This window comes from Hypanus sabinus, chromosome 8 (genome assembly GCF_030144855.1).
Source record: "Hypanus sabinus isolate sHypSab1 chromosome 8, sHypSab1.hap1, whole genome shotgun sequence".
NCBI classification, from domain to species: Eukaryota; Metazoa; Chordata; class Chondrichthyes; order Myliobatiformes; family Dasyatidae; genus Hypanus; species Hypanus sabinus.
In genome coordinates, this window is record NC_082713.1 from 172,524,172 (window position 1) to 172,550,747 (window position 26,576).

The following is a 26,576-nucleotide window of genomic DNA, read 5'->3' on the forward strand; positions in this document are numbered from 1 at the left end:
GCATCAGTAAACACCACCTGTTCTAGGGCAGGTAATATTGAGAAAGGTTGTAGAACAAACTAGTGTAGAGGTCCTAGAGGAGTGGGCAAAGGCAAATGGAAAATAATCAGATTGTGGGTGTAGTGGCTCATGGTGAAGACTGTCAAAGCTTGCAGCAGGATCTAGACCAGCTGGAAAATAGGGCTAAAAGAAAAAAAAACAGTGCTATAAGGTGAATACAGGGGTGGGGGGAAGGGTGCTGCATAATTTAGAGTGAATATGAGGGGAGCTTTATAGAAGGTATATGGTTATCGAGAGGGGGCATAGTTTACAGGGAATCTAGAGGGGAGGAGGGGCTGAAGGGTTTTGGGGGTCTGTATAGTTCAAGGAGAATATCGGGGGATATCAAGCAATGTATATTTTTGGGGGAGTACAGAGAACAGGGGCCCATGGGTTGAAGGGAATTAAGAGGCTATCGATAAGGGAAACAGGATCTTTCTCTCAGAGTGTGTATGAGGGTAAGTTGAAAAGAGGAAAGTTTACAAGTTTTAGAACAGGGGAACAGTTGTTTGGAAGATGTAGACATTTAGACAGATGTGAAAAGGGGAGGGTAACAAGCATGCAGGGGCAGATAGGATTGGGTTAATTAGGCCCCATGGTCAGCTCAAACTCAATATACTGGTCTTGTGTAAAGAAATTGGAAAGTAGTTTATATTAAACACAGATCCAATTGGAGAGCCCCTTCAAAGGCTAGCACGAAGGAGGGGCTGATTGACTTCCTTGAGTAATGCTGAAATCCATGGTGCTGTGGATTCATCAGGGGAAGAGTCCTCCCCACCATGAAGCATATCAATGAGGAATGCTGTCACAAGAAAGCAGCATTCATCATTGGGGAGCCCCTCCACCACCCAGGCCATGCTCTCTTCTCACTGCTGCCAACAGGAAGAAGGTACAGGGGCATCAAGACCCACATCACCAGGTTCAGAAACAGTTATTACCCTGCAAACGTCAGGCTCTTGAACCAACATGGATAATGCCACTCACCTCAACAATGAACTGATCCCACAACCTATGGACTCAATTTCGAGGACATCCTCTTGGTGCTATTTATAGTTATTAATATTCATTAATATTTGCTTTTTTTGTATTTTTCAAGTTTGGCGACTTTTGCAAACTTGTTCTTAGTCAGCCTTTGTGTGCAGCTTTGCATTCATTCTGTTGTGTTTCTTTGTTCCGATGTGGGGGAGAAAAGATGGTGCCAGCAGCCAACGTGACTAAAGACACTGTCCTGCAGACAGTTCGCCAAACGACTACTTCTCAATACATCAATGAACGACACCGCGCTAAATTGAACTGAACTACCCTGAGCATTGTCGATGACACTGAAGTTTAGTAATTAATATTCTGTGTGTTATTTGCTCATTTTTTTGCCATTTTCATGATTTGTTCATTTTTTTTTAACATTGGGTGTTTGATATTTTCTTTGAATGGGTTCTATGATGTTTCTTTGTTTTGTAACTGTGCAGGAAAATGAATCTCAGGATACATACTTAGATAATAAATGTACTATGTGGGTAAATTCTCAGTGATAATGTGATGTGTACGCCCTTCCCACCTGTCCCTGTCCTCTCATCTCACTCTGTTTCGTCTCTCATATTCAATGTAGAAATGTGCATTTCTCACTGCTGCCATCAGGAAAGGGGTACAGGGGTCTCAGGACTCATATCACCAGGTTCAGGAACAGTTATTACCCCTCAACCATCAGGAAAGGGGTACAGCGGTCTCAGGAGCCACATCACCAGGTTCAGGAACAGTTATTACCCCTCAACCATCAGGAAAGGGGTACAGGGGTTTCAGGACCCACATCACCAGGTTCAGGAACAGTTATTACCCCTCAACCATCAGGAAAGGGGTACAGGGGCTTCAGGAGCCACATCACCAGGTTCAGGAACAGTTATTACCCCTCAACCATCAGGAAAGGGGTACAGGGGCTTCAGGACCCACATCACCAGGTTCAGGAATGGTTATTAACCACCAGGAAAGGGGTACAGGGGTCTCAGGACCCACATCACCAGGTTCAGGAATGGTCATTGACCATCAGGAAAGGGGTACAGGGGTCTCAGGACCCACATCACCAGGTTCAGGAACAGTTATTACCCCTCAACCATCAGGAAAGGGGTACAGGGGTCTCAGGACCCACATCACCAGGTTCAGGAACAGTTATTACCCCTCAACCATCAGGAAAGGGGTACAGGGGCTTCAGGACCCACATCACCAGGTTCAGGAATGGTTATTACCCCTCAACCATCAGGAAGAAGGTACTGGGGCCTCAGGACTCATATCACCAGGTTCAGGAATGGTTATTACCCCTCAACCATCAGGAAAGGGGTACTGGGGCCTCAGGACTCATATCACCAGGTTCAGGAACAGTTATTACCTCTCAACCATCAGGAAAGGGGTACTGGGGCCTCAGGACTCATATCACCAGGTTCAGGAATGGTTATTACCCCTCAACCATCAGGAAAGGTGTACTGGGGCCTCAGGACCCACATCACCAGGTTCAGGAACAGTTATTACCTCTCAACCATCAGGAAAGGGGTACTGGGGCCTCAGGACTCATATCACCAGGTTCAGGAACAGTTATTACCTCTCAACCATCAGGAAAGGGGTACTGGGGCCTCAGGACTCATATCACCAGGTTCAGAAATGGTTATTACCCCAACCAGAGGATTTAACTTCACTGAACTGTTCCCACAATCTACGGGCTCACTTTCAAGGACTCTCATCTCAAGTTCTCAATAATTATTTCCTATTTATTTATCAATAACTATCTGTTTAGTTATTTATCAAGATTCAGCACAGAACGGGCTCCCCAGGCCCTTCGAGCCATATTACCCAACAATACCCCAATTTAACCCAAGCCTAATCACGGGACAATTTACAATGGCTAGTTAACCTACCACCTGGTATATCTTTGGACTGTGGGAGGAAACTGGATCACCCAGAGGAAACCAACACAGTCATGGGGCAAACATACAAACTCCTGTATTTACTGTGAATGCCTGCAAGAAAATGAATCTAAGGATTGTAAATGGTGAAATATATGTACTTTGATAATAAATTTACTTTGAACTTTGATATCACCTTTCACATCACAAAGAGCTTCAAAGCCAGTAATTACCTTTGTAATGTGGGATATCCAGCATTCAGTGTCGGCATGGCCACACCCAAAGCAACACTCAGGAGTGACAGATAGTTAGTAATGATTGGCCCTGAGATTCCCCCCACTGCTTTTCCAGAGGTGTTGAAGGGTTCTTTAATCCCAGCCAGAGGGGCAGATATTTCTGTTGTTCATCCCACACAAAGATTGTCCTTGGAAGAAATCTCTGGGCTGTGGGGGAGAGATGGGACCAACTGCACCACCAGGACAGTTGTGAAGAATTGAGTGTCTGTCCAGTGCGCTGTTTCTGTTCAGTGATTCCAGAAACACTGAAGGCTTTTTCTGCTGTTTACCAAGAGATAATTATGTTTAGGCCATGAAGTTTATTGGCAGGAAGTGAGGGAAGTGTGTCTATAACCCAGAAGTTCTGACTGTTTAAATTTAAATTTTTCTCTGCCACTTATTTCCTGCTGAAACTATATTATCCACAGTCCCGCCCTCTTGTTTCTGCTCCGCCTGCACTTCTCACTGGTCTGGGCTGTCTGTGTCTAAACTGTTGCACACCTTCCACACTTGTGTGTGTGTGTACGCGCACTTGAGCAGAGGGAAAGAATCCTCTCAACTCACTTCATCGTTTGCTTCTTCCTCCCTTCCAGCTTGGTAATGAATGAAGAGCTTTCTAAGATACTGAACGAGCTTTGGAGAGCTGACGAGAATCGTCTGCTGCCCGAGGTGGACTACCAGATATACGTGCAGGTCGGTGAGTCTGCAGCTGCAGCAGAACATGCATGCTAAAACTGGGTGTGCTACTTGATCAGTGAAGGGGCAAACGGGCTTAACAAACCACACAGTGTCTGGACCACACTCTGTACATCTGCTGTTTCTGTGGAGCATCTGTGTAGGGTGGGGTCAGTACTGAGCGTGGTGTACAAGAAAGTTGGGGGGGGTTGCATTGGGGTTAAAGCGGGTGATTATGCGTAAGGGAAACTCTGGGGTGGATCAAGACTGGTGATTCTGTATGGAAGGTGAGAGTTATGAGGTGGATGATATGGTCTAAATTTGGCATAGGTGGAGAGAATTTTGTGTTTCTGTGTGTGCATGTATTTGTATGAGTGGTGAAGTGTAGGACTGTAGTTTGGGGTATATTTGTGTGTATGTAGTGTTGGACCATGTTGGGGTTATCCAGGGCTATTGTTGGAGAGTAGGACTGTGGTTTGCTTAGGCCTGTGTTGGAGGTGGTGTGTGTGTATAATGTTAGACCTACCCAGGGCTGGGTTGCAGGCAGTGAGATGTGTGTGTGTACTGCATTACCACGTGGCTTGGTATCAGATACCTATGCACAAGATGTCCCGGAGTGATTATAGAGCATTGCACTTCCCATCTGCCTGTGTTGTCGGGTGTAGCTTCAGTAAGCTGATGACACAGTCAGCCACTGATGGTTGAGGATAATCTTGAGGAAGGTCTGAATAGACCCAGGGATAGATGGATTTGGCCGGGTGCACACACTGGACATCAATCATTGTGCATCCACTCGCTGATCAGAATGATGTGAAATTTGTTGTTTTATAGCAGCAGCTAGTGCAAAGAAATAAAGTTAGTATAATCACAAAAATCACTAAATAGTCAAAGAGAAGGAATGATGAGTAGTGTTCATGGACCATTCAGAAATCTGATGGGAGAGGAGACGAAGCTATTACCAAATCACTGAGTGTGGGTCTTCAGGCTCTTGTACTGCCTCCAATGAGAAGAGGGCATGTTTCAGATGGTGAGGATCCTTAATGATGGTACCACCTTCTTAAGGCACCACCTCTCACCAGCAGCCTCAATAGTGGGGAGGGCTGTGCCCATGGTGGAACTGGCTGAGTCTACAACTGTCAGCAGCCTCTTTCCATCGTGCCCGTTGGAGCCTCCATAGCAGGCAGTGATGCAACCCGTTAGAATGCTCTCCACGGTGCATCTGTGTAAATTTGCAGGAGTCTTTGGTGACATGCCAAATCCCCTCAAACTTCAAAAAGGAATTTTAAACTGCTTCAATGAAGATTGTGTGTTCTCCTGGTCAACATTTCCTTGTTTGTAAACTCTTTTAAATGAAGTTGTTATGGTCTGACTCTCCACTTCTGCCTGTGCTGCTATAAACTTCTCACCTTCAAACATGCATCCAGTTTGCTTAGAAAGTCACAGCTGAGCTTGCTTCAAGATGTGCATGTATGTACTGACATCTTAGACTGTGCTGGGCTGTGTTTGAGCTGGTAGTGGGTGTGTGGTGAGTGTTGGACTGTGCTGGGTTTGCACAGGGCTGTGTTTGAGCTGGTAGTGGGTGTGTGGTGAGTGTTGGACTGTGCTGTGTTTGAGCTGGTAGTGGGTGTGTGGTGAGTGTTGGACTGTGCTGTGTTTGAGCTGGTACTGGGTGTGTGGTGAGTGTTGGACTGTGCTGGGTTTGCACAGGGCTGTGTTTGAGCTGGTAGTGGGTGTGTGGTGAGTGTTGGACTGTGCTGTGTTTGAGCTGGTAGTGGGTGTGTGGTGAGTGTTGGACTGTACTGGGCTTGCACAGGGCTGTGTTTGAGCTGGTAGTGGGTGTGTGGTGAGTGTTGGACTGTGCTGGGCTTGTACAGGGCTGTGTTTGAGCTGGTAGTGGGTGTGTGGTGAGTGTTGGACTGTGCTGTGTTTGAGCTGGTAGTGGGTGTGTGGTGAGTGTTGGACTGTGCTGTGTTTGAGCTGGTAGTGTGTGTGTGGTGAGTGTTGGACTGTGCTGTGTTTGAGCTGGTAGTGGGTGTGTGGTGAGTGTTGGACTGTGCTGTGTTTGAGCTGGTAGTGGGTGTGTGGTGAGTGTTGGACTGTGCTGGGTTTGCACAGGGCTGTGTTTGAGCTGGTAGTGGGTGTGTGGTGAGTGTTGGACTGTGCTGTGTTTGAGCTGGTAGTGGGTGTGTGGTGAGTGTTGGACTGTACTGGGCTTGCACAGGGCTGTGTTTGAGCTGGTAGTGGGTGTGTGGTGAGTGTTGGACTGTGCTGTGTTTGAGCTGGTAGTGGGTATGTGGTGAGTGTTGGACTGTACTGGGTTTGCACAGGGCTGTGTTTAAGCTGGTAGTGGGTGTGTGGTGAGTGTTGGACTGTGCTGTGTTTGAGCTGGTAGTGGGTATGTGGTGAGTGTTGGACTGTACTGGGTTTGCACAGGGCTGTGTTTGAGCTGGTACTGGGTGTGTGGTGAGTGTTGGACTGTGCTGGGTTTGCACAGGGCTGTGTTTGAGCTGGTAGTGGGTGTGTGGTGAGTGTTGGACTGTGCTGTGTTTGAGCTGGTAGTGGGTGTGTGGTGAGTGTTGGACTGTGCTGTGTTTGAGCTGGTAGTGGGTGTGTGGTGAGTGTTGGACTGTGCTGGGTTTGCACAGGGCTGTGTTTGAGCTGGTAGTGGGTGTGTGGTGAGTGTTGGACTGTGCTGTGTTTGAGCTGGTAGTGGGTGTGTGGTGAGTGTTGGACTGTGCTGTGTTTGAGCTGGTAGTGGGTGTGTGGTGAGTGTTGGACTGTGCTGGGTTTGCACAGGGCTGTGTTTGAGCTGGTAGTGGGTGTGTGGTGAGTGTTGGACTGTGCTGTGTTTGAGCTGGTAGTGGGTGTGTGGTGAGTGTTGGACTGTGCTGTGTTTGAGCTGGTAGTGGGTGTGTGGTGAGTGTTGGACTGTGCTGGGTTTGCACAGGGCTGTGTTTGAGCTGGTAGTGGGTGTGTGGTGAGTGTTGGACTGTGCTGTGTTTGAGCTGGTAGTGGGTGTGTGGTGAGTGTTGGACTGTACTGGGCTTGCACAGGGCTGTGTTTGAGCTGGTAGTGGGTGTGTGGTGAGTGTTGGACTGTGCTGTGTTTGAGCTGGTAGTGGGTATGTGGTGAGCGTTGGACTGTACTGGGTTTGCACAGGGCTGTGTTTGAGCTGGTAGTGGGTGTGTGGTGAGTGTTGGACTGTGCTGTGTTTGAGCTGGTAGTGGGTGTGTGGTGAGTGTTGGACTGTGCTGTGTTTGAGCTGGTAGTGGGTGTGTGGTGAGTGTTGGACTGTGCTGGGTTTGCACAGGGCTGTGTTTGAGCTGGTACTGGGTGTGTGGTGAGTGTTGGACTGTACTGGGCTTGTACAGGGCTGGGTTTGAGCTGGTAGTGGGTGTGTGGTGAGTGTTGGACTGTGCTGTGTTTGAGCTGGTAGTGGGTGTGTGGTGAGTGTTGGACTGTACTGGGTTTGCACAGGGCTGTGTTTGAGCTGGTACTGGGTGTGTGATGAGTGTTGGACTGTGCTGGGCTTGTACAGGGCTGGGTTTGAGCTGGTAGTGGGTGTGTGGGGAGTGTTGGACTGTGCTGTGTTTGAGCTGGTAGTGGGTGTGTGGTGAGTGTTGGACTGTGCTGTGTTTGAGCTGGTAGTGGGTGTGTGGTGAGTGTTGGACTGTGCTGTGTTTGAGCTGGTACTGGGTGTGTGGTGAGTGTTGGACTGTGCTGTGTTTGAGCTGGTAGTGGGTGTGTGGTGAGTGTTGGACTGTGCTGTGTTTGAGCTGGTAGTGGGTGTGTGGTGAGTGTTGGACTGTACTGGGTTTGCACAGGGCTGTGTTTGAGCTGGTACTGGGTGTGTGGTGAGTGTTGGACTGTGCTGTGTTTGAGCTGGTAGTGGGTGTGTGGTGAGTGTTGGACTGTACTGGGCTTGCACAGGGCTGTGTTTGAGCTGGTAGTGGGTGTGTGGTGAGTGTTGGACTGTGCTGTGTTTGAGCTGGTAGTGGGTGTGTGGTGAGTGTTGGACTGTGCTGTGTTTGAGCTGGTAGTGGGTGTGTGGTGAGTGTTGGACTGTGCTGGGTTTGCACAGGGCTGTGTTTGAGCTGGTAGTGGGTGTGTGGTGAGTGTTGGACTGTGCTGTGTTTGAGCTGGTAGTGGGTGTGTGGTGAGTGTTGGACTGTGCTGTGTTTGAGCTGGTAGTGGGTGTGTGGTGAGTGTTGGACTGTGCTGGGTTTGCACAGGGCTGTGTTTGAGCTGGTAGTGGGTGTGTGGTGAGTGTTGGACTGTGCTGTGTTTGAGCTGGTAGTGGGTGTGTGGTGAGTGTTGGACTGTGCTGTGTTTGAGCTGGTAGTGGGTGTGTGGTGAGTGTTGGACTGTGCTGGGTTTGCACAGGGCTGTGTTTGAGCTGGTAGTGGGTGTGTGGTGAGTGTTGGACTGTGCTGTGTTTGAGCTGGTAGTGGGTGTGTGGTGAGTGTTGGACTGTACTGGGCTTGCACAGGGCTGTGTTTGAGCTGGTAGTGGGTGTGTGGTGAGTGTTGGACTGTGCTGTGTTTGAGCTGGTAGTGGGTATGTGGTGAGCGTTGGACTGTACTGGGTTTGCACAGGGCTGTGTTTGAGCTGGTAGTGGGTGTGTGGTGAGTGTTGGACTGTGCTGTGTTTGAGCTGGTAGTGGGTGTGTGGTGAGTGTTGGACTGTGCTGTGTTTGAGCTGGTAGTGGGTGTGTGGTGAGTGTTGGACTGTGCTGGGTTTGCACAGGGCTGTGTTTGAGCTGGTACTGGGTGTGTGGTGAGTGTTGGACTGTACTGGGCTTGTACAGGGCTGGGTTTGAGCTGGTAGTGGGTGTGTGGTGAGTGTTGGACTGTGCTGTGTTTGAGCTGGTAGTGGGTGTGTGGTGAGTGTTGGACTGTACTGGGTTTGCACAGGGCTGTGTTTGAGCTGGTACTGGGTGTGTGATGAGTGTTGGACTGTGCTGGGCTTGTACAGGGCTGGGTTTGAGCTGGTAGTGGGTGTGTGGGGAGTGTTGGACTGTGCTGTGTTTGAGCTGGTAGTGGGTGTGTGGTGAGTGTTGGACTGTGCTGTGTTTGAGCTGGTAGTGGGTGTGTGGTGAGTGTTGGACTGTGCTGTGTTTGAGCTGGTACTGGGTGTGTGGTGAGTGTTGGACTGTGCTGTGTTTGAGCTGGTAGTGGGTGTGTGGTGAGTGTTGGACTGTGCTGTGTTTGAGCTGGTAGTGGGTGTGTGGTGAGTGTTGGACTGTACTGGGTTTGCACAGGGCTGTGTTTGAGCTGGTACTGGGTGTGTGGTGAGTGTTGGACTGTGCTGTGTTTGAGCTGGTAGTGGGTGTGTGGTGAGTGTTGGACTGTACTGGGCTTGCACAGGGCTGTGTTTGAGCTGGTAGTGGGTGTGTGGTGAGTGTTGGACTGTGCTGTGTTTGAGCTGGTAGTGGGTGTGTGGTGAGTGTTGGACTGTGCTGTGTTTGAGCTGGTAGTGGGTGTGTGGTGAGTGTTGGTCTGTGCTGTGTTTGAGCTGGTAGTGGGTGTGTGGTGAGTGTTGGACTGTACTGTGTTTGAGCTGGTAGTGGGTGTGTGGTGAGTGTTGGACTGTGCTGGGCTTGCACAAGGGCTGTGTTTGAGCTGGTAGTGGGTGTGTGGTGAGTGTTGGACTGTACTGTGTTTGAGCTGGTAGTGGGTGTGTGGTGAGTGTTGGACTGTGCTGGGTTTGCACAGGGCTGTGTTTGAGCTGGTAGTGGGTGTGTGGGGAGTGTTGGACTGTGCTGTGTTTGAGCTGGTAGTGGGTGTGTGGTGAGTGTTGGGACTGTGCTGTGTTTGAGCTGGTAGTGGGTGTGGTGAGTGTTGGACTGTGCTGTGTTTGAGCTGGTAGTGGGTGTGTGGTGAGTGTTGGACTGTGCTGTGTTTGAGCTGGTAGTGGGTGTGTGGTGAGTGTTGGACTGTGCTGGGCTTGCACAGGGTTGTGTTGGGGAGATCTGGTTCACACTAATATTGCTCTGACAGTGAACACAACCTCTCTCCTCAGGGTAAGGCCTTTTATGTCGCTGCTGGCAGCAACAAAGCGAGGGACTGTGCCCGTTATCCCTTGTTCTCCTACGTAAATGAGGAACGTCTGAGGACAATTAAATCCTTCGCAAGTAAGTTTCCAGGATAGCTATATTCTGCTTAAGTGTAATCACAGAGTATAGGAACTCACACCAGTCCAGTGGCTATTTGGCAAAATAATTTCAAGATTCAGAATTGTTTAATGGCATTTCCTGTATGTAGGAGAACAAAGTAACTGTTTCTCTGGATCTGATGCAGCACAAAAAATGCAGTAAGATAAAGAATAATAAGGAAACAATAAATATAAATACATCACATAGTTTGTATACTTGTTTATATGTCCATAAAGTGATGTTAGGCTGTACATAAGGTGACTGACATGAAATAGTAAAATAAAGGAGGTGTTGATCAGGCTGTTTCACTGCCTTCACAACTCCTTCCTTGTTACATTGCAGGTGTCCATTTGGCCCATTGTCTATGCTGTTATGACAAATCTGATCAATTTAGTTATTTCTGTTCAAATAGTCTTAAGAGTTAAAATATTTATTTGATGTTAATATTTCATGTTGGAAGAATGAATATTACTTTAAAAATAAGCAAATATGTTAAGTTGAAAATTCTGAGAATCTGTGCGCAAGGTTTTCTTTTGTAATATTGAGCACTGAATCTGCCATCGACATAGAATCTTGCATTCAATCTTCAGCATGCAATTGATTGCTCACCTGCCAGAATGCCTGGTGGGAGGGAATACACGCTGAATCCCTCATTCACCATAAAGTTACTGAGGATTAAAAGTTTAAGTCTAAGTTTCATTCGTCATCTCCCTTTTTCAGTGAAACTACAACATTTTGGAGGCACTAATGGGATGGGTGTGCAGGTGGGCCATCTCCTTGCCAGACTGAGTTCATCCACCCAGCCTTTTCTTAATCGCCTCAAGCAGCAGTATAGTGAGCCAGCTGATTGAGCTGAGGGTGAGGCTGAGGGCTGATGGAGCAGTGCATGCATTTGAGGCACAGTGAATGCTAAAGGCTGCAGAATCTAGTCAGCAGCAGGTAATCTTACAGCCACTACAATAACTTGCACCACTGCCAAGGGGAAAAGAAAATGGATGTACTTACAAATTTCCCAGAAGAAATTAGCGAGAAAGTGTGTGAATTACCTAAGGACTAGCTGGTAGAAGCTCCCAGGAGAGAACATGGCTACAAAAACACATTTGTGTCTCGTATCCCTTTCCTAACCATCTGGGAAGAGAGGAGCTGAGAAATATAGAGGATAGTAGCATGTCTGAACTTCTTCAGGTTAGAGACAAGTTAAATGAGCTATGGCTGATGAAATGGAGGAGAAAAAACAGGGAAATTACACTAACTTGTAGTTCAATACAAAGGTCAGCTCCTAACAGGATGAACTCTAGTGATCCACAGCAGTTAGTTCAGAGGCAAATTGTCCTACCAGCATGGTGCAAAGACTTTGAAATATCTGGTCAGGTTAGTGAGCCCGGTCAGAAAGAGAAGTTGTTGTTTTCTAGCCTTGTTCGCCAAGTAGAAAGCACCCTAAACAGAGGCTATGCAGAGGAGGAGATGATCGATCCAGTGCCTGGGCTCCAGTTCTGCAATGAGGACCTATCCTTAGATGGATCCTTTGCTCACATCATCAGGAAAAGGACGCAGCTGCACTGTATAAACAGCTGACAACAGAAGCTCAACACAGTACAGAGACGCCACAAAGTTTCTGAATACGTGTTCTTGACCTGAAGCAGAAAGTATTGTTTGCCTCAGAAAGCAGAGCCTAGTCTGAAATATGATCCAGCCGTAGTGCAGGGTATGTTTTCACATACTGAACTCACCAGTTTGCAAAGTGATTGTATTCAAAATTACCTGCAGCCGTACCGTTTAGATCCCAAAGCCTCAGGTGAGGTACTCTGAGAGAAGTTAAACATTGCATGTACAAATGAAGCAGAGAAAAATAGTAAGCAGAAGCCAGCTGGGTCAGTCCACACTGTCACAGTCAGAGGAACATCCTGGGAGTATAAATGTCGGGTGGAAAGGACTGATAGACACCGAGTGTCACAGTTGCAAACACTTAGTGAAGACGTTGCACAGGTAAAGGAGTGACTTCAACAACCCTTACCTGTGCGTCAATGATGCTTTTCGGTTTCAAACAAAAAAACAGGAGGAGGTAGGAACTCTTCAGCTGCAGGACCTCACACAGAGTTGCCAGCGACCTGGGTGGGTACAAAAGGGGCTGAGCAGTCTGTGGGGCAAAGCATTGTTGGGTCTGAACTCCAGAGATGGACAAATGGTGAACAAAAACGGAGGAAAAAGCAAAACCAGTTAATTGAACTGGTTCTGCTTCAATCACATCCAGCCCCACAATAACTTCCCCCATTTCAACTAAATGGAGCAATATCATATGCATTGCTTTCTGAAGCTGAGCAGCTATGCCAAGTAGCTCCAAAGAATTATTCATTTTTACCACAGCAGCATGGAGTTTCACAACAGTATCCAGCCCCAATATGTCTGTATCCTGGCCTGCCTCAGCAACTTTGGTCAACACAAACAAGAAAGTGTTTCCACTGTCAACAGAGAGGGTGTGAGGAACTTTGCAGCCACTCTTACAGCTGTGGTAGCAGCAGGCTACTTAGCAGGATGTAAAGCACGAGGAATAAGCCAATCCAGAGAGGATCCTTTAAACCAAGATGGGGTGCTTGTGCGGGACAGGAAGTGACCAGTATTAGAGACGTGTCCCACCGAGGTGCCAGCTGTGGTAGAGAGGGTGTAAATACAAGGTGCCCCAGATGTAAAGCCTGATATTACTGCTCACAGACTCCTGGAATCAGTGTAGGATCAAGACAAATAACAAGGGACAGCCATCCTCCAGTGTTTTAGTTGCTCAGTGCCAGTTCAATCAACATTTGTCTGTATCCTCACTGGTGGGCAGACAATACCTGGTAGAAAGCTGCTTACAGGGACGTCAAAGTGAAGCGATATGGGACACGGGTTCACAGGTGTACATCGTTGACGGGCAGTGGAAAACTAGGCACTTACCTGGAGTTAAACTGAGGGATGTTTCAGAGGCGGTAGAGACACCCGAGACATTACAGCTGGTGGCACCCAGTGGTGCAAGCGTGGGTTGAGATCACTTTCGGATTGGTTTTGCCCAGTGCAAAAGAATTGATCATGCCAGTTCTGGTTCTGGAAGGTAGACCTCTACCCCATCCCATCAACATAACTGAACAGATTATAAAGGAGGGATAGAATAAGATTTAAAGACCGAGAGGGAGAACCTTTGTATGAACTAGTAAGAGCTGTATTCCCTGGCCTTAAGAGCAGCAAAATCAAGGCATTTATCTATCTGATTGGCATTGAGAATACTTGTGAGCATCGAGTAAAGACAACAAAGGAGAGGGTTAACTTAACAGAACATACAATCATAACACTCCAGAGGGGTGCTCGTCCATACATTGTTAATTGATATGCACATCAGAACAGACCATGATATTGTGCTAGCTGAGAAAATCGTGCTCGGGGCATTGTAACAAGTTAGTCCGTGTTCCCTGTCACTGCACAAGAAGGGACTGTATTTGACCCAGCTGACGAGTGGATGAATTGGTCAGTATGACATCGTGGGCATCATGGAGTCATGGGTGAAAGGAGGCCACAGGTGGGAGCTTAACATCAAAGGATATACTTTGTAGCAAGCGGTCAGGCAGGAAGGCATAGGCGGTGGTGTGGCTCTGTTGGTAAGAGATGGAATTACATCTTTAGAAAGAGGTGACGTAGGGTCAGAGACTGTTGAATCTTTGTGGGTGAAGTTAAGAAATTGCAAGGGTAAAAAAAAAACATTATGGGAATTATATATAGGCCTCAAAATAGTAGCCAAGATGTGGGGTTGAGTTTGCGAAAGGAGCTGGAAAAGGCTTGTAATAAGGATAATGACACAATTGTCATAGGGGACTTCAATATGCAGTGGGATTGGGAAAAACAGGTTGGTATCAGATCACAAGAGAGGGAATTTGTTGCTGACAGTAAAGTTCAACTCTGCATAAAAGCCAAGGAAAGGGCACATAAGGCAGCAAAAGTGAGTGGGAAGTTGGATGATTGGGAAGCTTTTAAAATTCAACAAAAGGCAACTAAAAAACCTATAAGAAGGGAAAAGATGAAATATGAGGGCAGACTAGCCAATAATATAAAGCAGGATACCAGAAGTATTTTCAGTTATATAAAGAGTAAAAGGGAGGTGAGAGTTGATATCGGACCACTGGAAAATGATGCTGGTGAGGTAGTAATGGGGGACTTAATGGGTACTTTGCATCTTTCTTCACTGTGGAAGACGCTAGCAGTGTGTCAGAACTCAGTGAGTGTCAGGAAGCAGGAGTGAGTACCATTGCTATTACAATGGAAAAATGCTATGCAAACTCAAACTCATACCTGTCTTATGTATCCTTATCTGTACCACGTCACCCAAATAACTTTCCGATTGAGAATCATTACCAGTCCCTGTACCTTCATCTTAACCAAGTGGGCGAGTGATTTTTTTTCTCTGCCTGTGAACAGATCCCAGTTCCTGTATTTACTCCTGTGAATGATAAGCCAGACAACCAGATGGAGCTCAAAGTTTCCTTGGAGAGAATGACAACCACCAAAACACTTTAGGTTGGGTCCCCCACGTCTCACAACATACAGATTGCAGACCATATCAGTATCAGGCCTTGCCTTATTACTGTAACATCAATGACATCATCGCTACCTGTGCCTCAGTTCTTACATTAACTACCATGTGCCTACTAGAAACAAAAGGGATGCTTGGTAGAAGGAAAGTAGTATAGGGACTGTTGATTGAAGGGGCTGTTTATGCCCTAAACAAGTAAGTGAATGTCTCACCATAAAACAACGAACATGTTGGCAAAATGAAGTGCTCATGGACTGCTGTTATACCCCATGCTAATTAACAGGTATGCTCCTGGTGCTCAAAGACTGTTGCTATCATAAAGCACTTTAGAGAGAAAATCATATAAACCTTTCCTTATTTGAGCCCAGAAATGCCCTGGTAACTACAAACTCTTGTTAGAAACCAGGAGTAGCAGCCATGACCTACTTAAGTGCATGTGTGATTGTGATCTGCTCTCATTGTCAACTAACTTCTAGCATTGAATGACTGTGATTCATAGCTAAGTATATGGAAAGATGTGTCTAAACAACTTCTCTGTCCAAACTACTACAGTGTGACAGCCTTGAGATTGAAATAAGAAAAGTAATGATTGCAAGTCTAACACTGGGAGGAGATGTTGGGGACATCTGCTTTTGAGGGGATGTATGTTGACAAAGTTGAAGTCTGTTCAATTTAGTTACTGAAATTTTTTAAAAAGGTAATTTTTAAAAATTTGAATATCATTTCATGGTAAGGGAAAAAGAGATTACATTTAAAAACATGCAAATTTGTTTAGTTGAAGATTCTGAGAATCGGTGTGCAAGGTGTTCTTTTATAGTATTGACCACTGAATCTACTATTGATTTGTAAAGTCTTGCATTCAATCTTCAACGCACAATTTTAAAAATCGCATGGATGAACTACAACAATTGTTCATCTCAGTTTGGCAAAAGAATAAACCAGGGAAGGTAGTGCACCCGTGGCTGACAAGGAAAATTAGGGATAGTATTAAGTCCAAAGAAGAAACATATAAATTTTTAAAAAAAGCGGCACACCTGAGGACTGGGAGAAATTCAGAGACCAGCAGAGGAAGACAAAGGGCTTAATTAGGAAAGGGAAAAAAGATTATGAGAGAAAGCTGGCAGGGAACATAAAAACTGACTGTAAAAGCTTTTATAGATATGTGAAAAGAAAAAGATTGGTCAAGACAAATGTAGGTCCTTTACAGTCAGAAACAGGTGAATTGATCATAGGGAACAAAGACATGGCAGACCAATTGAATAACTACTTTGGTTCTGTCTTCACTAAGGAGAACATAAATAATCTTCCAGAAATAGTAGAGGACTGAGGGTCTAGTGAGATGGAGGAACTGAGGGATATACATGTTAGTAGGGAAGTGGTGTTAGGTAAATTGAAGGGATTAAAGGCAGATAAATCCCCAGGGCCAGATGGTCTGCATCCCAGAGCGCTTAAGGTAGTAGCCCAAGAAATAGTGGATGCATTAGTGATCATTTTTCAAAACTCCTTAGATTCTGGATTAGTTCCTGAGGATTGGAGGGTGGCTAATGTAACCCCACTTTTTTTAAAAAAAAAGGAGGGAGAGAGAAACCGGGGAATTATAGACCGGTGAGTCTGACATCGGTGGTGGGGAAAATGCTAGAGTTGGTTATCAAAGATGTGATAACAGCACATTTGGAAAGAGGTGAAATCATCGGACAAAGTCAGCATGGATTTGTGAAAGGAAAATCATGTCTGATGAATCTTATAGAAATTTTTGAAGAATTAACTAGTAGAGTGGATAGGGGACAGCCAGTGGAAGTGGTATATTTAGATTTTCAAAAGGCTTTTGACAAGGTCCCACACAGGAGATTAGTGTGCAAAGTTGAAGCACAGGGTATTGGGGGTATGGTATTGATGTGGATAGAGAATTGGTTGGCAGACAGGAAGCAAAGAGTGGGAGTAAACAGGACCTTTTCAGAATGGCAGGCAGTGACTAGTGGGGTACCGCAAGGCTCAGTGCTGGGGCCCCAGTTGTTTACAATATATATTAATGATTTAGACGAGGGAATTAAATGCAGCATCTCCAAGTTTGTGGATGATTCAAAGCTGGGCGGCGGTGTTAGCTGTGAGGAGGATGCTAAGAGGATGCAGGGTGACTTGGATAGGTTAGGTGAGTAGGCAAATTCATGGCAGATGCAATTTAATGTGGATAAATGTGAGGTTATCCACTTTGGTTGCAAGAACAAGAAAACAGATTATTATCTGAACGATGGCCAATCAGGAAAAGGGGAGGTACAACAAGACCTGGGTGTCATTGTACACCAGTCATTGAAAGTGGGCATGCAGGTACAGCAGGCGGTGAAGAAGGCAAATGGTATGTTGGCATTCATAGCAAAAGGATTTGAGTACAGGAGCAGGGAGGTTCTACTGCAGTTGTACAAGGCCTTGGTGAGACCGCACCTAGAGTATCGTGTGCAGTTTTGGTCCCCTAATCTGAGGAAAGACATTCTTGCCATAGAGGGAGTACAGAGAAGGTTCACCAGATTGATTCCTGGGATGGCAGGACTTTCATATGAAGAAAGACTGGATCAACTAGGCTTATTCTCACTGGAATTTAGAAGATTGAGGGGGGATCTTATTGAAACATATAAAATTCTAAAGGGATTGGACAGGGTAGATGCAGGAAAATTGTTTCTGATGTTGGGGAAGTCCAGAACAAGGGGTCACAGTTTAAGGATAAAGGGGAAGCCTTTTAGGACCAAGATAAGGAAAAACTTCTTCACGCAGAGAGTGGTGAATCTGTGGAATTCTCTGCCACAGGAAACAGTTAAGGTCGGTTCATTGGCTATATTTAAGAGGAAGTTAGATATGGCCCTTGTGGCTAAAGGGATCGGGGGTATGGAGAGAAAGCAGGTACAGGGTTCTGAGTTGGATGATCAGCCATGATCATACTGAATGGCAGTGCAGGCTCGAAGGGCCGAATGGCCTATTCCTGCACCTATTTTCTATGTTTAATTGTTTGTTCATGCCTGCCAGAATGCCTAAAGGGGGAAGTATGCACTGTATTCCTCATTCACCTCATTCCTCATAACTCAGGAAGTTACTGAGGAGTAAACAGTATAGCATGTGTGTTTCGTTCACCATCTCCCCTTTTCCAGGGGAAATACTCTAGCTCCCAGCAAAGCAATCCCAATCCCCTTCTCATTTCTCTGTAACCCCGGAGTTTATTGTCATATCTCTACACAGTCACAGGGAGGATATACAAACTCCACACACTTCTGCATATCATTGTGAGCCCAGCTGTGGGTGTCCTAGCACAGTCAACTGCTAAAATCAGCCAGCATTAATCAGAGGGCTGGCACAATCTGATGAGGTAATAAATGAGCAGTGTGTATCAACGGCCCTGCCTGTGACACGAATAATCATAGAAGCACAATGGGATGATTTTACTATTGAACAACCCAGAATTCTTTTTAAGTTTGTTTTTGGGTGAATTCTTATCGGTAGGGAGGAAAGAAGCCTGATTCGCAGGTATTGCTTTGTTGCTGTTGTTCTGTTTTGACTCCATTATGTTAGTCAGTCATAGAGATTTACAACACAGAAACAGGCCCTTTGACCCATCTAGTCCATGCTGAACTATTGATCTGCTTAGTCGCATCGATCTTCACCCAAACCATAGCCCTCCATACCCTTCCCACCCATCTACTTACCGAAACATCTTAAATATTGAAATTGAACCCGGATCCACCATTGCCACTCTCACCACCTTCTGTGAAGATGTTCTCCCTCATGTTCCTCTTAAACATTTCAACTTTCACCCTTAACCCATGACCTTTAGTTTTAGTCTCGTTGTCTGCTGAACGTGGCGGCCAAGTTACATTGGTGCTGGAATTTGCGACTACATTGCAGGTTGCCCCCAGCACATCCTTGGGTGTGTTGGTTGTTGATATATATGTTTTTTATATATTTGGATGTACGTGATAAATAAAACTGAATCTATTCTGCATAATTTGATTATTTAACACATCCACGTTTGATTACCCAGCATTCATTGCTCTCCTGGATAACTATGAAATGTCGACTGGAATTGCGGAGGTCGTGACCCCTGAGGAAATGGCTGAAAACTTCCGTTTTCTGGATGCAATTCTGGAAACAAAGGTCATGCAGGTGGGTATGTTGGTGAATACACTTGGGAATGGCACAGACTGGTGGATTTCCTGAGGGCTGTTACTTTAATGAGTAACTGTTGTCACATGTGCTGAGGTACAGCGAAAAAAATTTATTTTGTATGCCATCAGATACAGTGCCTATAAAAAATATTCACCCTCACCCCCCTTGGAGGTTTTCATGTTTTATTGTTTTACAACATTGGATCACAGTGGATTTAATTTGACTTTTTTTGACACTAATCAGCAGAAAATACTCTTTCATGTCAAAGTGAAACCAAATTTCTACAAATTGGTCTAAATTTTTTGCAATTATTAAACACAAAATTATTGATTGCATAATTACCTATCCCCTTCAAGTCAGTATTCAGTCCTGATGAAGGGTCTCAGCCCAAAACATTCTCTGCACTCTTTTCCATTGATGCTGCCTGGCCTGCTGAGTTCCTCCAGCATTTTGTGTGTGTTGCTTGGATTTCCAGCATCTGCATATTCTCTCTTGTCACTATTTAGTAAATGCAATTACAGCCCTGAATCTGTGTGGATAGGTCTCTTATCAGCTTTGCACACCTAGACACTGCAAATTTCCCCCATTCTTCTTTACAAAACTTTTCGAGCTCTGTCAGGTTGCCTGAGGATCATGATTGAGCAGCCCTTTTCAAGTCCAGCCATAAATTCTTAATTGGATTGAGGTCTGGACTCTGACCTAGTTACTCCAGGATATTAACTTTGTTGTTTTTAAGCCATTTCTGCGTATCTTTGGCTTTATGCTTGGGGTCACTGTCTTGCTGGAAAACAAATCTTCTCCCAAGTCACAGTTCTCTTGCTGACTGCATCAGGTTTTCCTCCAGGATTTCCCTGTATTTTGCTGTATTCATTTCACCCTCTATCTTCACAAGCCTTCCAGGGTCGGCTGCAGTGAAGCATCCCCACAGCACGATGCAGCCACCACCATGCTTCATGGTACGGATGGTGTGTTTTTGATATGCAGTGTTTGGGTTACATGAGACATAGCATTTAGTCTGATGGTCAAATTGGTCAACGAGTTCAATTTTGGTTTCATCGGACCATAGAACCTTCTTCCAACTGACTTCAGAGTCTCCTATATGTAATTCTGGCAAATTCAAGCCAAGATTTCATGTGTGTTTTTTTTTCAACAGTGGCTTTCTCTTTATCTCTCTCCCATAAAATTATGACTGGTGAAGCATCTGGGCAACAGTGGTGTGCACAGTTTCTCCCATCTCAGCTGCTGAAGCTTGTAACTCCTTCAGAGTTGTCATAGGTCTCTTGGTAACTTCCCTCACTAGTCCCCTTCTTGCACGGTCACTCAGTTTTTGAGAACAGCCTGCTCTAGGCAGATTTACAGCTGAACTATATTCTTTCCATTTCTTGATTGACTTAATTGTACTCCAAAGAGTATTGAGTGACTTGGATATTTTCATGTCTCCATCTCCTGACTTGTGCTTTTCAATTACCTTTTCATGGAGTTGCTTGGAGTGTTCTGTCTTCGTGGTGTAATTTTTACCAAGATACTGACTCACCAGCAGTTGGATCTTCCAGATACAGGTGTAGTTTTACTACAATCAATTGAAACACCTTAACTGCACACAGCTGTCCATTTAACTAATTATGTGACTTCTAAAACCAATTGGCTATATGATTTGGTTTGTCATAATAAAGGGGGTGAATACTTATGCAATCAATTATTTTCTGGTTTATATTTGTAATTAATTTAGATCACTTTGCAGAGATCTACTGTCACACAAAGGAGTTTTTTTTGTTAAGCTAAAAAGCCAAATTAAATCCACTGTGATTCAATGTTGTTAAACAATGAAACCTGAAAACTTCTGGAGGGGTAATGAATACCTTTAAAGGCACTGTGATTTCATTGTTAACATGCATTGAAGTAGTTCAAGGAAAAATAAGCAGCAGGGAGAAGTTTCCTCATCTCACTACATGTGCACTAAAAGTCAGTGCCTACTTTGGGTCAACTTATCTGTGTTGTTACAGTACGTCTCTGGTAGCAATGAATATGAAGTTGAGATAGGGTTTTTATAAACAAATAAACAATTTATTAAACTTTGCTCAACAAAAATGAAAAGTAAACAAACGACTAACTTAACCGGAACTTAACTGCTATTCGGCAACTCAAACAGTTCTTAAAGTGATAAATGCAAACACAGTTCTTAAAGTGGTAAATGTGAAAGTCCAAATGATTTATACAGTCAATTAAGAGAGACTTTCCTGAAGTATCGAATTCCTCGACAACATGATGTTACTGCTGATCCCAGCTGAAATATGCCTTGCCCGAAAGACTCACGATGAAGGAAGTAAAAACAGCTTAAAGGACCTGACCTTTTCCTTGGCAAATAACACTACCCCAACCCTTTCTGCTCTTAGATGGCAGGGGTTATCTCAGATGCAGGTTACTACTTCCTTAAATGATGATCCAATAAGGCCGATCCTGTATTACCACCGACGACACCAACTTTACTCGATCCTTCGGGTTTCCGTACTTCGATAAATGCTTCACTCTCCAACTAGATTGCAAAAGTAGATCAAACCAAAACTGGCAGCGTTTGGCGAAACTGCCGGCAATAACCTTTGAGACTTAAGATAGAAAGTAAAACTCCACTTTAAAACAAAACTGCGTCATGAAACCAAATACGCAGCGTAACGCAGTAACTGACGACTTAAACGACATCTCCACAGAAAAACTCCTGCGTCACAGCAGGCTTTCCAGTTTTATACCTGTTGGAACAGGCCATCATGTGACCTCACACTGGCGGGAAAATACATCACCCCACCATCACAAGACCATTACATCATGCTCACCAGATACTCAATTACATCATGGTCATAAGACAGTCACAAGATACCCACGGGTACGTAACAGTGTGAAATTGCATTTTCACAGATGAAAATTATTAGGTACAGGAGCTGTCTTACTGACAGACACATCACAGACTGTCTCAGACTGGCTGTCTGTAGTTATGAGCCAAATTTCAGGGAACTAGCAGAAAGTATTCAGCCCTAGTCATCACACTGAGTACAACAGTCAATTTTTATTCATTTAGTTTTCCTGTTGAAATAAAATTAAATGAAACTTAGAATTAAAGGTGTCGTAATGTGAGCATTATAAAAATAAGTAATACTAATTAGGATAATGGTAATATAACAATACTCCTGCTACGGAAAGCTGTTTGTAAAGAGGTTGTTTCCGGGGTCACGGGGTTTTACTTCTGTTCTTTCTGCCTAGTGCGCATGTGTATATCGCCCCTCTGCCGTGCAGCACGGTTCAGTAAAAACCTCTGTACGTTAAATATTGGTTTTGCCGTCCCAGATAAAGTTGTTCCTTTGGACATGAAGTTGTCGAGTGGTCCTTTTTCAAAGTAGAAGTTACTACAAAAGGTGTGAAGTATTGTAATATTCTTAAAGAAAGACAGCTATGGCCTGTTTGATATGCTAGTTACAGTGCTTTCTTAGTTGAATTAATTTGAAAGTTTGACAAAAGCATTTTATGTAATTCAAATACAATTAGCCCAAATAAAAGGCCTCAAGTTGGAAGTACAATCTGAGCTGTTTTTTCTCTAAACAATTTAGTAGGTTGATCTTGCCTTTCACTAAGGCTGAGGTAGGGGATCTTGGGCTTAAAAAGGTTGGTGACCACTAATCTGGGATATGTCTACTTAACAAAGAGGATGTGCTGGAGCTTTTGAAAAGCATTGTTGGATAAGTCACCAGGATCTGACGAGATGTACACCAGGCTATTGTGGGAAGCAAGGGAGGTGATTGCATCATCAATAGGGATGGGAGAAGTACCAGAGGATTGGAGGTTTGCAAATGTTGTTTCCTTGTTCAAGAAAGGGAATAGAGATATCCCGGGAAATTATAGACCAGTGAGTCTAACTTCATTGTTTATTCAGTGGGCAAGTTTTTGAAGATCCTGAGAGGCAGGATTTATGAGCGTTTGGAGAGACATAATCTGATTAGGGATAGTCAACATAGCTTTGTCAATGGTAGATCGTGCCTTACAAGCCTGATTGAAATCTTTAAGGATATAGCAATACACATTGATGAAGGCAGAGCAGTAGATGTAGTGTATATGGACTTCGGTAAGGCATTTGATAAAGTTACCCATGCAAGACTGATTCAGAAAGTAAGGAGGCATGGGATCCAAAGAGACCCTTGCTTTGAGATTTCCAAGGATGTTCCCTAAATTGGAGAGTGTGCTTTATGAGACTAGTTGAGTGAACTTGGCCTTTTCACCATGGAGCAATAGAGGATGAGAGGTGACCTGATAGAGGTGTATAAGATGTTGAGAGGCCTTGATCATGTGGATAGTCAGAAGCTTTTTCCCAGGGCTGAAATGGTTAATACGAGGGGGCATAGTTTTAAGGTACTTTGAAGTAAATACAGAGGGGATGTCAGAGGTAAGTTTTTCACACAGAATGGGGTGTGCGTGGAATGGACTGCTGATGATGGTGATGGAGGCAGATACAATAGGGTGAGGAACTTAGAAAATAGGGGCCTATGTGGTATGGTAATTCTAAGCAGTTTCTAGAGTAGATTACATGGTCAGCACAGCTTTGTGGGCTGAAGGGCCTGTAATGTGCTGTAGGTTTCTATGTTCTATAAACAAATGATCTTTGGAACTCATTGACTGTGTAGTTGGCTCCAAGGTATAATATTAGAAAGATTTAACATCACATATTAAGTAAAGCATGTAAACAGTCTAAAGTATGGCTTCCCAGCCTGGGATCCATGGGCCTCTCAGTTAATGGTAGGGATCCATAGTATAAATAAGGTTGGGAAGCCCTGCTCTCAGGACACATCTGTTTGATGTTGCACATTGATTTTGCATTTTGAGCCTAGGGTATCACTCAAGGTTACAGTTACTCCCATCCACCCCACGGGAACCTGGTGAGAAGGGTTTGCTTACTGCCATTCTCCGCAACTTCTGCCTCTCCCATCAAATAGTCCTTACTCCTCCCCCACCCCATTCTCTGCTTTTCACAGAGAACACTCCCTCTGTGATTCCCTTATCCGTTTGTCCCTTCCTACTAATATCTCTCCCCCACCCACCCCCCAAACTTATCCCTGTAAGTGAGAGCAATCCTATATCTGCCCATCCACCTGCTCCCTCACCCCCATTCAGGGTCCCAAATTGTCCTTCTAGGTTGAGACAGTACTTCACCTGCAAATCTGTTGGGGTCATCTTTTGTATTGGGTGCTCCCGGTGTGGTCCCACTAAATCAGTAAATTGGGGATGCTTTGCTGAGCATTGAGGGCAGCATGGTAACTTTGATCTTATTGTTATTCTTGCAGCTGGCTCACCAGTACCTCGCCAGTAAAAACCTGACATCAGACAATCCACAAGAGTTCAAGCAGCACCTCTATGACATCTGGTTTAAGCTGTACTCCAGAGGAGGTGGCCGTGGGTATGTGCTGGGAACATTAACCTGACCACACCCTGGAACATACGGAGCAGGGGCACAGGGTGAAACAAGGCACAGGCACGTGGCGGGGAGGACGGGAGAACATAATTAAACCTGTAACAACAGTTTGAAGACACACTGAACATTTTAGAAATATGCCTTTGTATTTCTCAATGAACCTGTGAACTGTACACTATTTTTGCCAGTTACCTTAATATTAATTATAATTTATAGTGTAGTTTATGTATTGCACTGTAGTGCCGCTACAAAAGCAGCTGAATTAAACGTAGCAGTACCTAGGGTGTTAAATTGATCTTGGAGAAGTTTAAAAAGTCAGCACAACATCATCGGCTGTAGGGTCTGTACTGGGCTGTAATGTTCTGTATTCTAAAACAACAAATTTCATTGCAAGTGTCAGTGGTAATAAACATTATTCTGATTACAAATAGGCTATTTCGGCCATTCAGCCCTCCAGTATAAGTATATGATATAGGAGTAGAATTAGGCCATTTGGCCCATCAAGTCTGCTCTGCCATTTCATCACGGCCGTTACAGCTATGTAGGACCCTGGTCAGACCCCACTTGGAGTACTGTGCTCAGCTCTGGTCATCTCACTACAGGAAGGATGTGGAAACCATAGAAAGGGTGCAGAGGAGATTTACAAGGATGTTGCCTGGATTGGGGAGCATGCCTTATGAGAATAGGTTGAGTGAACTCGGCCTTTTCTCCTTGGAGCGATGGAGGATGAGAGGTGACCTGATAGAGGTGTATAAGATGATGAGAGGCATTGATCGTGTGGATAGTCAGAGGCTTTTTCCCAGGGCTGAAATGGCTAACACGAGAGGGCACAGGTTTAAGGTGCTTAGGAGTAGGTACAGAGGAGATGTCAGGGGTAAGTTTTTTACACAGAGAGTGGTGAGTGAGTGGAATGGGCTGCCGGCGACGGTGGTGAAGGTGGATACAATAGGGTCTTTTAACAGACTTCTGAATAGGTACATGGAGCTTAGAAAAATAGAGGGCTATGGATAACCCTAGGTAATTTCTAAAGTAAATACATGTTCAGCATAACATTGTGGGCCGAAGGGCCTGCATTGTGCTGTAGGTTTCTATGTTCCAGTTTTCCTCTCAGTGCCAATCTCCTGTATCCCTTCATACCCTGAAAAATCAAGACTCTTATCAACCTCTGCGTTAAACATAGGTAATGGCTTGGCCTCTACGATGCCTGTGGCAATGAATTCCACAGACTCACCACTCTCTGGCTAAAGAAATTCCTCCTCATTTCTGTTTTAAAAGGATGACCCTCTATTTGAGGCTGTATCCTCAGATCTCAAGTGTTTCACCTTGTCAAAGGGCTTTTGAAGTGCACAAAGTACACACAATCAACCAGTTCTCCTTTTTCTATCCTGCTTGTTATTTCTTCAAAAAATGCCAGCAGTTTTGTCGAGGAAGATTTTCCCTTGAGAAAACCATGCTGACTACGGTCTCTTTTGTCACATGCCTCCAGGTACCCTGAAATCTCAGCCTTAATAATCGACTCCAACGTCTTCCCAACCATTGAGGTCAGACTAATTGGCCTGTAGTTTTCTTCCTTCTGCCTCTCTCCCTTGAAGAGTTGAGTAACATTTACAATTTTCCAGTTTTCCAAAACCATTCCAGAATCTAATGATTCTTTAAAGATCATTACTAACACTTCGACAATCTCTTTAGCCACCTCTCTCAGAACCCTGGGGTGTACAGCATCTGTTCCAGGTGACTTATCTACTTTCAGACCTTTCAGTTTCCCAAGCACCTTCTCCTTAGGAATGGTAACTTCACACACTTCATGACCCCCCCCAACACCTGGAACTTCCACCATACTGCTAGTGTCTGTCACAGTGAAGACCAAACCAAAATACTTATTCAGTTTCTCTGCCATTTCCTCCTCCACTAATCCTACCTCTCCAGCATCACTTATACCTATTGTTGAGGGGGTTGGCCTTAGGGGTACCCTGCACTGGCTCATTAACCCCTTTCCCCTTCCTGACTGTCACCCAGTTTCCTGTGTCCTGCACCTTGGGTGTAACTACCTCTCTCTCTGTCCCATCTATCACCCCCTCAGCCACCCAACTGATCCAGAGTTGATCCAGTTCCAGCTCCAACTCCACAATGTGGATTGTTAGAAACTGCATTTGGATGTACTTCTAGCAGTGGTAGTTGTCAGGGAGTCTTCCCAAATCCTGCAAGATGAGCATTCAACTAAACTGCCTGTCATCCCAACTGTCCTAGCTGAGCAGATACAAAGAGGGGAAGGAAAAAAAATAACTTTGAGCTTTTCTTTTCTTTTGCTTTCTCTGACTGAAGACTCTTCATTGAAGCTTCGAAGAGTTAAAACCTCGGGGTCACCACTCTGACTCTGTCCACTCAGATGATG

The 26,576-nt window shown here is 44.9% G+C and overlaps 1 protein-coding gene across 1 annotated transcript in view; it reads left to right on the plus strand.

Annotated features, from left to right (window-relative positions):
• The window catches only part of endouc (endonuclease, polyU-specific C), a 53,378-nt gene that overhangs the window by 12,298 nt on the left and 14,504 nt on the right, over positions 1-26,576 (plus strand). The window contains exons 2-5 of the mRNA XM_059978573.1: positions 3,796-3,895; positions 9,899-10,010; positions 18,611-18,732; positions 24,057-24,169. Of these exons, the coding sequence (XP_059834556.1) occupies positions 3,796-3,895; positions 9,899-10,010; positions 18,611-18,732; positions 24,057-24,169 (447 nt within the window). The remainder of the gene's footprint in view (positions 1-3,795; positions 3,896-9,898; positions 10,011-18,610; positions 18,733-24,056; positions 24,170-26,576) is intronic.